The 13993-nt window shown below is 34.2% G+C and overlaps 2 protein-coding genes across 2 annotated transcripts; both read left to right on the top strand.

Annotated features, from left to right (window-relative positions):
- The first annotated feature begins 3765 nt into the window (after window positions 1–3765).
- On the top strand, window positions 3766–7588 carry LOC134245109 (uncharacterized). Its single transcript, XM_062727368.1, has 3 exons — window positions 3766–4171; window positions 6011–6166; window positions 7237–7588. The coding sequence occupies exons 1-3, from the start codon at window positions 3958–3960 to the stop codon at window positions 7380–7382; spliced, it is 516 nt and encodes a 171-aa protein (XP_062583352.1). The 5' UTR covers window positions 3766–3957; the 3' UTR covers window positions 7383–7588.
- Window positions 7589–8485: 897 nt separating this feature from the next.
- LOC134245108 (uncharacterized) lies at window positions 8486–10526 on the top strand. Its single transcript, XM_062727366.1, has 3 exons — window positions 8486–8834; window positions 10012–10167; window positions 10347–10526. The coding sequence occupies exons 1-3, from the start codon at window positions 8618–8620 to the stop codon at window positions 10487–10489; spliced, it is 516 nt and encodes a 171-aa protein (XP_062583350.1). The 5' UTR covers window positions 8486–8617; the 3' UTR covers window positions 10490–10526.
- The last annotated feature ends 3467 nt before the right edge of the window (window positions 10527–13993 follow it).

Genomic DNA, 13993 nt, shown 5'->3' with positions numbered 1-13993 from the left:
AAAATACTGCTGCGATCCTACTTGCCAGTAATATCTTATGAATCAAACTACATTGTATTTTCCTTGATGCATTTAAACATATTTAATGGTTAATACCCATTTCTAAATCTACGAAAGTGCGGCAAATCTTCGGAGAAGCTAAAGAAAAACAGTGTCGAGAGAAAATTAATTAGGTTGTACCGTATGTATTTTTACTATATAACAGGTTATTTTCGTTAATGAAATGTGCAAATCAAGAAGCAGTCAAAATTTCCACGAAAAATTATTAGCAATTAGTAAGAGAGATTAATAGAGCGATTTTGATGTCTAGTCAGTTTTGTTACTACGATACAGATATGCGTATGATGGTATTTAAGCAGGCGTATAGCACCGATATGAGCTGTATTTTCTATTTATTGGGAAAACTTGTAACAGATAAAACCTTATTTTTAAAATGTGCAAATGAATAAAATTTTGTATTTAGAAACACTAAAAAAAGAAGACATTTTTAAGAAAGCAGGAGCAAAATTTGGATATCTAGTCTAATTTGTTACGCCTCAAATTTTTGACGTTTTTACGCTTAAAGACGTACAACACACTGGGGGAGATAACTCTTGCGATTTCAATTGAACGTTTGACGTTACGTCAAATTTAACGTCAAAAATAAAGCGTCAAAACGACGAGTAAAACGATCCCGATGTATATCAATCATGAAAGAAAATATTGCGATATGGGGCTTGGCTGTGATTGTGCGTACCATACTCAATCCAAAAGTTTTTTTTTTAATTAACCCGATTAAACTCCGTAAAAAGCAAGACATAAAATACCAACCCTTAATGTTTATTTCATTTCATTTCATATACAATAAATTGTATTTTTGATCAAAGCGCAGCATTTTTTTAATTCAGAAAATTATATTTTACATTGCCGAAATTCTCATTGTGTACAATTAGCTATATAATATTCCGATTAATGGTCTTCATTACAATTTGTACATACACGATATAAATATTGTTTTTCTCTAAAACAACAATAAATAAACAAAAAACTTTTTACAATGATAAAATCGATGTTGTTCTCAGATCCTTACTGATCAAAGAGGAACAACTCTGAAAATGTAGGAGATGTTTATTTTCCTCCCTTTATTCACGGTTTTCAACAGAAGCAGATACATTTACAGCAAGACCTGATAAATCCGAGAATTGAATACTATAGACCTCATATACACAATATAAGTATAGAATTGAAAAGAATTGTTCACTTGTACTGAAGTTATCTGCATTTATCATTATGAATATCCTATTGCAGCTAATCGTAACTTTGACATTCTGTCAACAATGTCGGTTCGCATTTCCTCGAATCAAAACAAAACGTAGCCTATAAGATTTTAAAAAATATCAATGTGCGATTTGATATAAATTGAAATAGATGAAGAGTTTAATGTTTGATATTTTGAAGTTAATGTGGACGAATACGGAATTTTCATTTTAACTTTAGAAGCGACACGACATTGAAAGAAATGCGTATAATGTCATGAGGGGTGTACATCTAATGCTAATGCCGATGTATCCCCACGGCCATATACTGTCTCGTTTGAAAATAATGACATGAAAGAAATTACAATTATTCCATTTATATCACAGGAGAGTTGAACATATACAATTTTTTAATGAATAAAATTAAAGAAATAAAATCAAAAATCAACATATTCAAGTTCAACAAAACTTGAATTCGTATCCAGGTTTCATGTGATATGGAATGCATAACGCATACGTATATGGACTAAACACTAAAATCTTTCAGTAATTTTTTCCTGATACATATAAAAAGAGTAGTCAATATTTATTCTGCATTCATGAATTTAAAAATTAATGCATACCGGGATTCCTGACGAAATACCAGTATATCAGAACGACTTTTCGTCAAACGCTAATGGTCTGCGACGCAAAAAAGGAAGGGGTGGGGTGATAGGGGTATTCAAAATTTGCCTAAAAATCTACATTTAAATATGCTTTACATATGAGAATTTTTAAATTTGTAAGTTAATATACAATGAAGCGCATTGAAGTGGTAAAATTTTCTGTTTGGATGGAACGTTTTGAGCTACCTTTAGACACGCCCATTTCTTTAGAAAGGAAAATTCGGTCAAATGATTCAATCGAATACCTGTAGAACAGGTATTTTATAAATATAATAGCCAATGAAATTGACGGTCTACATAAACACCGAGTAAGCACGTGTTCGACACCGTGTATACATGTGTTATAGTAACTCCAATCAACATGATAAAATCATAAAATGAACAAAACCGTTGCAATGCGTGTTTTACATAAGCGGGAACTTTATACATAGCTCTTTCTTATTTAAAAATCTTCATTTCAGTGTAACTCGTGTTGCTTGTCGCGGAAAGTGTAGTGTCCTAAAACATTACGACGAATATTGCTTTCTCGTTTCTAAAGAAATGGGCGTGTCGTTATGTTATAATTGACGTTCAAAACATGACTCAGAACGTTTCGTCCAAATGGAAAATTTTACCACTTCAATGCACTTCATTGTATTTTTCAAGCAAAAGCAATATTCCAATTTAATTTTTTAAAATGTGTATTTGTAGATTCATGTAACAAAGTGATTGACCCCGTCTAAAAGAAGCGCGGGAACGTGATTTATTGAGAAAGGGGAGGGGGTAAATTTCCGCTATTAAATCAAAACTGGTCGTACAAAAATTATACAAAAAATTGTGAAGATTATTTTTACCACCAGCTACCTAAAGAAAGTTTTTTACCAAAATTAAACGACAGGTTTTTTCACAAAAAAAATTTGAATTTGAAAAATACGCAATTTTCAAGGCTTAGAAAATTCATAGTTTTTCAGTTTAAGGTCTTTACAAATTGTTTTGATGATATGTATATCAAAAAGATGACTATGTTTTTGTGTTAAATGGTTAAAGGAATAAGCCAATGAAATTTGACATTTATATCTAACCTGGTTTTTTTTGAAAATCAAGGTTTAAGTAGTTCATTGATTAAAAATTTTCCCTCCTTGTAAACAACTAAAGGGGGGTAACTTTCGGAAGTTCCTGTCCAAAAACCACTCGAACGATTTTGTCCAAAATATGCATACATGCAGTAGATATAGTCATGTACTAAATATACAAAAATAACGAAAATTAAACGACAGGAATTTTTTGGGGTAGGTGTGTTGTACATCCTTAAACGACGCATACAATAATGTTAAAAAAGTATATTTTGACGTTACAAAATAAGCCCCAATTCTGTGCGCGACGTCATACGTATTTCATTGACCACTCCCATGCACACATACAGACACACCCACATACCCTGACACACAGCCACTCACATAGAGGCAGTGAATACTGCAGTTTCTATGAGCAATGTCCAAGGTACAAGAAATTGTTAAGAAGTACAGGTGACAACGCTACGATATTAACCTACAGAAGAGTTAACATAAACCATCATATTACACAGGCTGCATTAGTGGTTAATACCACAGACCTGCAGACGCCCTATTTATCGGAAGTTCGTTGTTTTTACGAGATTTGACCGCTATTTGACACCCCATTGACATGTATCATTCAATAAATACTCCCTCCCTCTCTCGCTTCGATCTCTATAATATTCCCAATTAGCATTTATCAATCACAATAAATCGCACATATTTAACAGCAGAATAATTTATGTAACTTGAAAAAATAAAACAAAATGCGACGAAAAGATGCATTTCTGTGAACAGCTGGCAATGTACTCTCTTGACAATTACGAATGAGGATGTTTTTATATTATGTGACAATTTGTCATCAAATACTACGAATACTATAAAACAACGAGAGGTGGAGACCCTATCCCAATCATGGCGTCGTAATAAACGTTTTTTTTTTCCCGCGTGTGTCTTACTCACTCGCACTCCCACGCCCGCTCCAATATATTCCTCAATCTGTGTGTAACTCGCAGTGAACGAAAAATGGCCGGTGGAAACGCCCCAGCAGCCTCTAAGGTGGCCTCGGTCTTCATCGGACTCGGGTTTCTACTGTTTGTCGTGGGATTTGGTGCCCCTTATTGGGAGGAGTTCATATTGGGGGGACACGGTGGTTTGTGGCAGCGGTGTGGAGCATTTTTGGGACTCGATGGCTGCAAATATTACACTGATCTAGATGATGTGGGGAAGGACACTTTTCGTAAGTTTTTATTTTTTATTTCGCTTATCTCAGATTTTTACATTAGAACACAAAAATTTATAAGTAACTCAAAATTTAATAAATATTTAAAAGCATGCAGCATGTATGCATCAATAAAAAGAATTTGTTCAACTACAGGCAGCGTTGATGCTGGACTGAATTTCAGAAGGAAACATACTGATCAATTATACAGTCTTAACTGTGGACTTTACTGCGTTTTTCATTCAGTTTAAGTGTTAAAAAATCTAACTGGCTGCTCGAAACACACTACAGTATACATGATGATGGAGGATTTAGGATGCCAAAGTTTTATACGTTAACCCCCCCCCCCCCCTCCCTTTATGCAAAAATTACACGAAAGCGATTTGGCGTCTTGCTAGAAATATTAAGTTGTATGAAATATGGCCGCGATTAGGGCGTTGGCGTCTTAATAACATTTCACTGTCCGAGCATGGAAACAAAAACATTCACACAGGAAGAATGTGCTACACGTTCACTGGAGTAATGAGTTAAACAAATGCGAAGGTTAACCTCGAAGAGAATAGCTAGGTGTCTGTTTAAAAGGAAGAAATTACGGAGGCGCCACTGACAAAAAAATCCATAGGACCAATGGGCAAAAAATAGAAAAAAAATTGTAAGAAATTCTGTTGTTCATTATCATGATTATGTTCATAAGAATAATTTTTACTTTCATACTCCGAGCCAATTAAATTGTCCATTTCCATAATTAAATTTTGGAGACAAATTCTTTAGCATTAAAGTAACCCTGTGAAAGGTGTATAGACAATTAAGTAAAATCCTTCTTCAGTATTAAGTTATGTACACGAGTATTTGATTAATTTACAATTTTCAATGGCCAGTGATTACATGATGTCTTTGAGACATAGATATCTCTCTCTCTCTCTCTCTCTCTCTCTCTCTCTCTCTCTCTCTAACACGAGGTTTGTACATATTGTTCATCACATACAAGTACTCGAGTGTTGTTCAAGATAAAACGATTACGAATTCTGCTCTCAACTGAAGCATGCCAGGGATTGTTTTAAGTATATGACAATTTATAATAAGAACATATACAACTTCTTTATATGATTATTAGATAGGTCGTCACACATGCGATGTTCCAGAAAATTCAGCATGAAAGCAAATGGTACTACGCAATAGGTTTACCCACATGGTTATGAATTAAGAAACATCAATTAGCCCAAGGCTAAATGAATTATGGGATAAAAATATGCCGTTTCTCTGTCTAACTGCTCTAACTACAGTTTTTATTACAGATACACATCATAGGGAACACATAGGGACATCGCGGGACTGTGTGAATTTTTGCACACTGAAAATAAAATAAGATTCGCCCGATAGATAAACGACAGCACATATCTTGATATGTTATGTTCTTCTGCATTGCAATGTAAATGAACTTGAATAAATCTATAGTAAACGTATGCATGTAATACTTAAAAATAATTTTTATATATGGAAGAATTTTTTATTAACATGGGCACCGCAAAACGGAGTATCCCTCGCAAAATACCATATCAATCAAGATGCAAATTACGGTGCGTTCACAAGGACAAACAAACACACACCCTCACCCACAATTACACTGAACAAGCCCATTACATAGGCGGATCCAGGAATTTGTAAAAGGGGGGGTCCAACAATGATTACTATATGCAATCCATAGCGAGGAGATAATAAGATTGTATACTTGTGTCTTCCCAAAAATTTTATTGAAATAAATTTTGGTGTTATGCTTGTCATAAAGCTAGATAAGTAACTTGTGAAAGAAGCATTGTCATTTGTGTAACTGTTAAATCTATGTTCTGTTTGTTTCAGTCCCCGACTGGTTTGAGTCCGTGAGAGTGTTCGAGGCGATAGGACTGGTAGCCGCCCTGGTCGGACTTGTTTTCCTTCTGTTGTATGTGTGTGTATCAAAGACTGCCGGAAATAAAATCGTGGCCCTTCTCACTGCCATCATTACGCTAGGAACAGGTAATTCAATGTCAAAGCTTTCACAATGCTAGGATTAATTTGTTTTGATATAATAGATTATGTTCTTGTGGATGATAATGACATATAGGTGAAAATGACCTTTGGTGAATATATTCACAGAACTTTTGACCCAGGGTCCCTTTTAGCCAAAGACTTTTGACTAAGGCCAATAACTGAAGCAGAATTTACTTTAATACATGTATCTTACAGAATTGATAATTCAATAAAAATTCAAAGTACATTTTGGTCTTATTCTTAGGTTCTGTTGTAAAAAAGCAGTCATTTGAGCAGTAAAATATATGTCAAATGAAAAATAAGTGAAACGCAATTCATATTTTTAAACATGTATTCTTGCGTACATACACACGTAGAACGAAGGGGGAAGGGGCTGACACATTATTTTAATTAATGTCTTTTTTGTCTCCTTCTTTCACTGAAGGGAGATATTAAATTAAGTCCATCTGTCCGTCCGTCCGTCCGTCCGTCTGCCAGTATTTTTGTTTATAACACCAGTTTTTTGTTTCCACCCAGTATCAGCTTTAAAATTTCCATTTAATTTTTACCTAACAACTTCCTATGGCTTAAAGAAAGACAGTTGATTTTAGGGTCAAAGGTCAATGTAATAATTTCTGTCTGTTTTTGCAGAGAAATTTTTAGATGCAGATCTGTAGCGTTATGGTTTTACATAGTGTCTTATGGTCAAAGACAAATATATAAAACCATAACGCTACAGATCTGCAGCTAAGAAATTTTATACCACAACTCCCTATGGCTCAAAAGGTCAAAGGTCAAGGTAGAAAATTTAGACATTCTGTATGTTTCATTTCCGGGCGATATCTCAAGAAACTTTTACAATTAAATTTTATAACATAACTCTTAGTGCCCCCCCCCCCCCTCCGCCCCTCTTTGATTGCCCCCCTTTGACCCCTCCCTCCACTTGCGCGCATGTTCTTTTTTCACAAATTCTCTGAAATAGCTTGATTCAATGATTCATACCCTCTTAATATAAAGGGTGCTAGGTGCCTGTTATGCAATATGTTTTTTCATTTTGACTTATTTTTACATTTCAGGGGGTGTTATTCTTTTGGGTGTCATCATTTTTGGCTCCAATAAAGACACGGATAACTTAGACTGGGCCTTCGCCCTGGCCGCTGTCGGTGGCTGTTTTTACGTCATTGCAGGAGTACTTCTCTTTGTTAGCATGTGCTCTAAGTAAACTCATTGTATTTGTCATTTTATAGAAATTATACATGATTGCTTATTTATAATTTACTTTTTTATATATATGTAATAACGTATTTTATACGGTGCTGATACATGCACATTTTATAGCAATAAAATTTTATTACATTAATATTGTGTATGTGTACATGTGTTTAAAAATAGAACAAGCTACAGTGTAAATAAAATCCTATTATAGTTGTTTTTCGTTTGACATACATATCGAACAAAAGTGGAGGGCCACCAATACTTTGTAGAACGTATTTTCTGACCGGTTTTGATAGCGGACAGGCTGGCGGCTACCAGAGGATAACCATTTGTCCGGATAAATTTTAGACCAGTTTTCAAGATTTTGCAGATCAATTATACGTATATAACAGATGTGCATATTCATTGATTTTGATTTGATGAGGAAAATATGGTCACTATTTGTCAATAGTGATGTAAAGTACATCATTGTCCGGATAATCTTCCACAGTTTTCAAGAAAGTAAAGGTTTCCATTATTATGAAAATTGATCGTTCATTTATACTTTCGGAGATGTGCGTGGTACTTGGATTGTAAATTCTTTATCATTTACGGAGAATATTATGGAATTCGGATAGGGTCATGTAGTAACTATCGCATCATCGATAATCGGCTGAAGGGTCGATGGCGCGATAATGCTGGTACGTTGACGATGAGGCGATAGTGATGATTCAATGACGATGAAGCAATGTTCACTATCTCTTCCTTGCTATTTGACCATCGTTAACGCATCGTCGCACCATCGCATCATCCTCATTTCGCTATCACATATCTTGCTATCGACAGTTTAATCGATACTGGATGTTGCAATCATGAACTACACGACCTTATCCGGATTCCATAGTTACGGGCAACGATTGCATATTTTTTCATTAGAGATCGAGGGTTACGATCAAACATGATTTCTATGTAGACAAACAGCGGGGAGACAAATACAGAGCTGAAAATAATTATGCAACACAACATGGATCCCCCATTAGGGAGGACATATAATAAATCAGAAGAAGCATTACTCATTGTAAGCCCAAATAATTAGTGATGTGGCATTTTCCTCTTCAAAGTTTCTCAAATTAATAAAAATCAAATGAGACTGATGAGATCTTTGACTAATATGACTATGGAGTCGTAATTAAGTGTTTACGTGCACCTTACTCATGCTCAGTTAACCTGCTCACTCACTGCGTTCAAGATCGCAAACGTAACATGGCTGGATTTGGAGAGGTCCCATCAGCAACCAAGGTGGCCTCTGTGTTTATTGGCTTGGGCTTTCTCCTTTTTGTGGTGGGGTTCGGGGTACCATACTGGGAAAAATTTACTTTTGGAGGATATGGAGGCCTATGGAAAATATGCAGCAAAGTTCTAGGCATTGAGGGATGCAAATATTACACAGATCTGGGAGATGTCGGCAAAAACACTTATCGTAAGTTCATTGTAACTCCATTACATTTCAGATTTTTTTTTCAATAAAGAAGACCGTCGGAACGGGGTGCAAATGGATGTGACCACGCCCCTTTACAAAAATATTTTTAAAAAATAGTATGAAAATGTTATGTTTGAAACAATACTAGTAAATTATTCATCTATTCAAAGAAAATTTGCTTTATTTATTTATTTTATGTATTTTTTTAAATTTTATCTATGAAGAAATTACTTCAAAAATACAAACATACGCTCACATGTACACCTTCTCACACACAACAGTGATACCCAGATATAAAAATATTTGGCTAGGAGGAGGGATTTTCCTCCCCTAACCATCTGTCGAACCTTTTTAGAACCCTAGCAAATGGCCCTGTCAAATTTCATATTTTAATTTTAAAATAAAGAAATTGCGCGACTATGAAAATAAAAAAAGGGCAACAATTAAGCCTTATAGGTCCAAAATGAATTTAAAACACTGGAACTGAATTTTTTTCTAAACTTCTAATGAAACAAGATAAATCTGCCCCCCCCCCCCCCCTTCAAAAAAAACCCCATCAATAATTAAACTCTTCTATTCACTGCAGGACATGGCGCGGTTCTCAATTTAATGAATTCATAATAAGTTAATCCAAACAAACATAACCTAGCTCTTCTGTAAAAAATGTGCTCTGTCAGCGTCGCTGCCGTAGGCTCCTCTTGAGCAGTTGTATCTTGTGTCGCCATAGGTATCAGTGATAAAAACAAAACACATATGTACGAAATTTGCATTCCAAGAGTAACAAAAGTGTATAATAATGTCGAACACAATTAACAAAGAGTACTTTTCTTGCTTCTTTGATGTATAGGAAGTTTTACACAGTGGACAAAAAAGATGGTATATGAGTGAAACCACGAAGCTGTTTCAAAACCTCTTATAGGCAATCTCAAGTCCAATTTGAAAAAAAAAACGTCCATGCACTTAATATTTTTATTTTACCCGACGGTGCCTACTTAGAAGAACATGCATCTCCAAAGCTGTACCGCTTGTGTCGGAATTTCACCAACGTCCAATCAATTATACTTGTCTTTAAGCTTTTCTTTTTCGTAATAGAAATGTACGAGTTTTTTTTATGAAAGGGGGGAGGGGCAGATTAAACACTCAGGAAATGAATTCGTCCAATGTTTTTTATTTTTAGTTCCTGACTGGTTCGAATCCGTGAGAGTGTTCGAATCTGTTGGTCTGGTGGCTGCCATCATCAGTCTTGTTTTCCTCGTTCTGTACACATGTATATCAAAGACTGCAGGAAATAAAATTGTAGCACTTCTAACTGCAATAATTACATTAGGAGCAGGTAATTTTTAGCGCTAAAGCAATACAATTTTTGGTGTAGTACTAGTAATTTTCAGATTGATATGGCATACATTCCTTTAGAATGTGAGCTCTTTTTTATGTCTCAATTTATTGGTTATGATTAAATTGAAACAAGAAAGTAACTTAATATTCCACATGGATTTATTTTTAAAATTACAGGCGCGGTGATCCTGCTGGGTGTCATTATTTTCGGTTCTAAGAAAGACATGGACTACTTGGACTGGGCCTTCGGGCTTGCAGTTGTTGGTGGTTGCTTTTACGTCTTTTCCGGTGTACTTCTCTTTGTCAGCATGTGTTCTTAGAATATGATCTTTAAATTACCCAATTTATCGCTTTCACCTTTTTTACGCTTGGTAGTATTGAATTCTGGATATGCATGTTCATTAGTTTAAATAGCAACACCACTTTTCAATGTATTTTATTAAAATGAAACTACGTGCTACGGATGTATTGAGAAATACATAAGTAAAGTCGAGTAGTAAGATAGTCAGCTTTGGATTCTCTGTTTCAGATTAGTGATTCCTGACCAAAAATTGTGCAAAACGTGTTATATTTTTTTTTGTCCACCTTCACGTTACACGTATGCACGTCGCCAAGAAATGTCTGTAATTTTTTTCTGATCTGAAAATACCTGATATACCCTGGTACATTAATAGTTAGTTTGAAATCGATTCTCAACTTCTAGTAGTCTTGTCCTGATTTTTAAAAAGAAGGCTAGAAATAACTTCTAACGGCAAATAATTATTATTTAGTCCAGCATAGTTTTTTAACCTAATTCAAGTATGCTAAATCCGAAAAAATATGCTGGCCTTCATGAAAATGGCGTTAAAGTGATCAAAATGGCGGTTCAAAATGGCGGACATCAAATTTTTCTAATTTTCTCTTATTGTCGTTCAGAATGGAGAAGTAATGAGTGAATATCTAACTGAGTGTAATAAAACTATAAAAATGATAATAGAATGCTAACATTATTAGTTTAACTCATAAAATTTAATCTTTTCTACACTAAATTCGAATTTTCTCTGATTTATTTGTCTATTGTTTCTTTATTCTTCTTTGTTCAGGATTTTACATTTGCAAACATCCATACACTGCAGATTTGTATTTTTTCCTCTACATCTCACTATCCTACATATTGAATGATGGTGCAGCTGTAAGTTAAAAGTCAAAATGGCGTTTCAAAATGGCGGATATTCTTTTTTTTCAAATCATTTCTTAATGTCGTTTACATAGGAGAAAGGATTTGCGAATATCTTAGTAAGCGGAGTACAACTATGTAAAATTCCAATAGAACACTTATATGATCACTTTAAATCGGAAAATTTAGTCGTTTAAATTTAAAACGTGTTACTTAGCTCAAAATGGCAATTCAAATAACGTTTTATACAGAAAAAATTACAGGATTTTCTTTATTCATGAAATAATGTTTAATTATGTAATGAAAGTTGGAGGATATTTTTATTAAAGACTTAGGATTTTTATAACACGATTTTTGTTTCATTACTTCTATTATTAAATTTTTGACGACAATTTACCTATATACCTGTCTTATCATGCTTCTTCATATCATAATAACAATAATGTCATACAATAATTGCTGTTTTGAGGACAATAGGAAAATTAAACTATCCCAAGAGCAGTATTCTCCGAGCATTAAGGCGAGTGAACATTGTAGTTCGAGGGCTGCTAAATCATATCAGTTGTTGGAAATTCTTGATCTATTTTTAGTCCAGTGTAGAAATGTTTATGTACATGTGGAAGTTCTAGTGCAACATTACTTAGTATGATTTTTAAAATGATAAACCACGACCAATTAGAGGGCTAGTAGTTGTTACATCATATAAATCTGAATATATTAAAATATCCAACAATAAACATATTTATTAAGAATTATCAGTATAAAATACGTAAACCATAAATTTTCTTGATTGTCCAGCTCTGATTCTGTATCACTAAAATTTTATTGTCACGAGAAGTGTTGACTAGATCGAAGTCAAGAATGGCTTAGTCCTATTGGTACGAAAGCTTGTACATGATAAGAATCACGAGGAATCTGCAGGCGCACTTAAATTGCATAATTATATAACTTTTCTCACCAAAATATGCACACAATGTGATTCCAGATAATAAAATTTGAGACTTTTCTTGCTAATAGAATGACCTTTCTACCCTAAAAGACAACAAATCTATACGCGGTCAGGAAATAAAGAGCTACATGTCTTGAATATCAGAGATTTTTTATCCCCCCAGCTTAAAAAGCGGAAGGGTATAGAGTAATCGGTTCGTCCGTCCGTCCGTCTTTTACGCTTTGGGGTACCCATTCCTTATCCGCAACTCCTCTCATACCAATGAATGAAATTTGATAAACTTTCACAGAATCTTGATTACATATTTCCATTGTGCACCTCCTATTTTACTTTTTGATCCAACACATATTTTGGGTTTCACAGAGCAAAACATGGACACTGTCATTATCATATTCATATGGGAGACAGGGGCTATCATTTAGTGAGCTAATTGCTCACAGAACCTCTACTTCATTTTGCAAAAGGTTTTGGAAAACAAAACAGACTTTTAACATTTGAACATAAATGTTTTTTTTTTTTCTTTGAGTGTTGATTGATTGATTGTATATTGTTTAACGCCGCGTCGGCAATTTTTCAGCCATGTTTAGGCGGACTATCAGTTTGAATAATCAGTTTTTGAAGGATTTTGGTTTCTCTGGCGGTCCCCAGTGAGCTTACTCTTTTTCGAACTCCAGAGAAACGATCTTTTACATGCCAAGTGGGTTGTCATCCTTGACACGGGGCACCATTTTACTTGAGTGTTGAAAATATCTAAATTCCGAAGACAGACTGAAACATACCGGTATAACAAATAACACTGGAATAGAAGATGTTAGGGGATAATACTAAGTTCTTATAAGTGCTAAAAAGCTAGAACAAAGTATTCGATAAAATCTGACAAGAATTTCTTCAGTTATATTTGATAGTGTGCTGAGGGATGTAGAGGTAGAAATGCAAGTTGATAAACACAGGATTCAGGAGTGATTTTAGGTAAACGGGGGCTCAAAGGCTTTGGAACACGGTCAAATACGAGGGGGGAAATTTGGAAACTCTTAAGTCGAGTTTGTTTTAACTATTTCCAGAAAAAATGAATCTTTTCTGTTATTTTTTGTTTGTTCATATTTAATGGACTTATCAATATACTATATATATAAAAAAACAAACTGTAATTTATTTTCTGCAAAACGACTCAAAATTAAGCAGCTTGAGTATTTTACGAAATTCGAGAATATGACGTCATTTTGAATCCCCATTTTGAGCTAATTAACACATTTTAAATTCAAACAACTAAATTTTCCGATTTAAAGTGATCATATTAGTGTTCTGTTGAAATTTTACATGGTTAATTGTACTCGCTCAGTAAGATATTCACAAATTCTTTCTCCTATGTAAACGACATTAAGAAATAATTTGAAAAAAAGGAATTTCCACCATTTTGAATTGCCATATTGACTTTTAACTTACAGCTGCACCATCATTCAAGTGTAGAATAGTGAGATGTAGAGGAAAAATACAAATCTGCAGTGTATGGATATTTGCAAATGTAAGATCCTAAACAAAGCAGAATATAGAACAATAAACAAATAAATCAGAGAAAATTCAAATTAAGTGTAGAAACGACTAAATTTTCTGAGTTAAACTAATAATGTTAGCATTCTATTATCATTTTTATAGTTTTATTACACTCAGTAAGATATTCACACATTATTTCTCCTTTTTGAACGATATTGAGAGAAAATT

Source organism: Saccostrea cucullata, unplaced genomic scaffold (genome assembly GCF_032062105.1).
Source record: "Saccostrea cucullata isolate Sc308-1 unplaced genomic scaffold, CSIRO_AGI_Scuc_v1 ctg53, whole genome shotgun sequence".
Lineage (NCBI taxonomy): Eukaryota > Metazoa > Mollusca > Bivalvia > Ostreida > Ostreidae > Saccostrea > Saccostrea cuccullata.
This window is presented reverse-complemented; position numbering and strand designations above follow the sequence as displayed.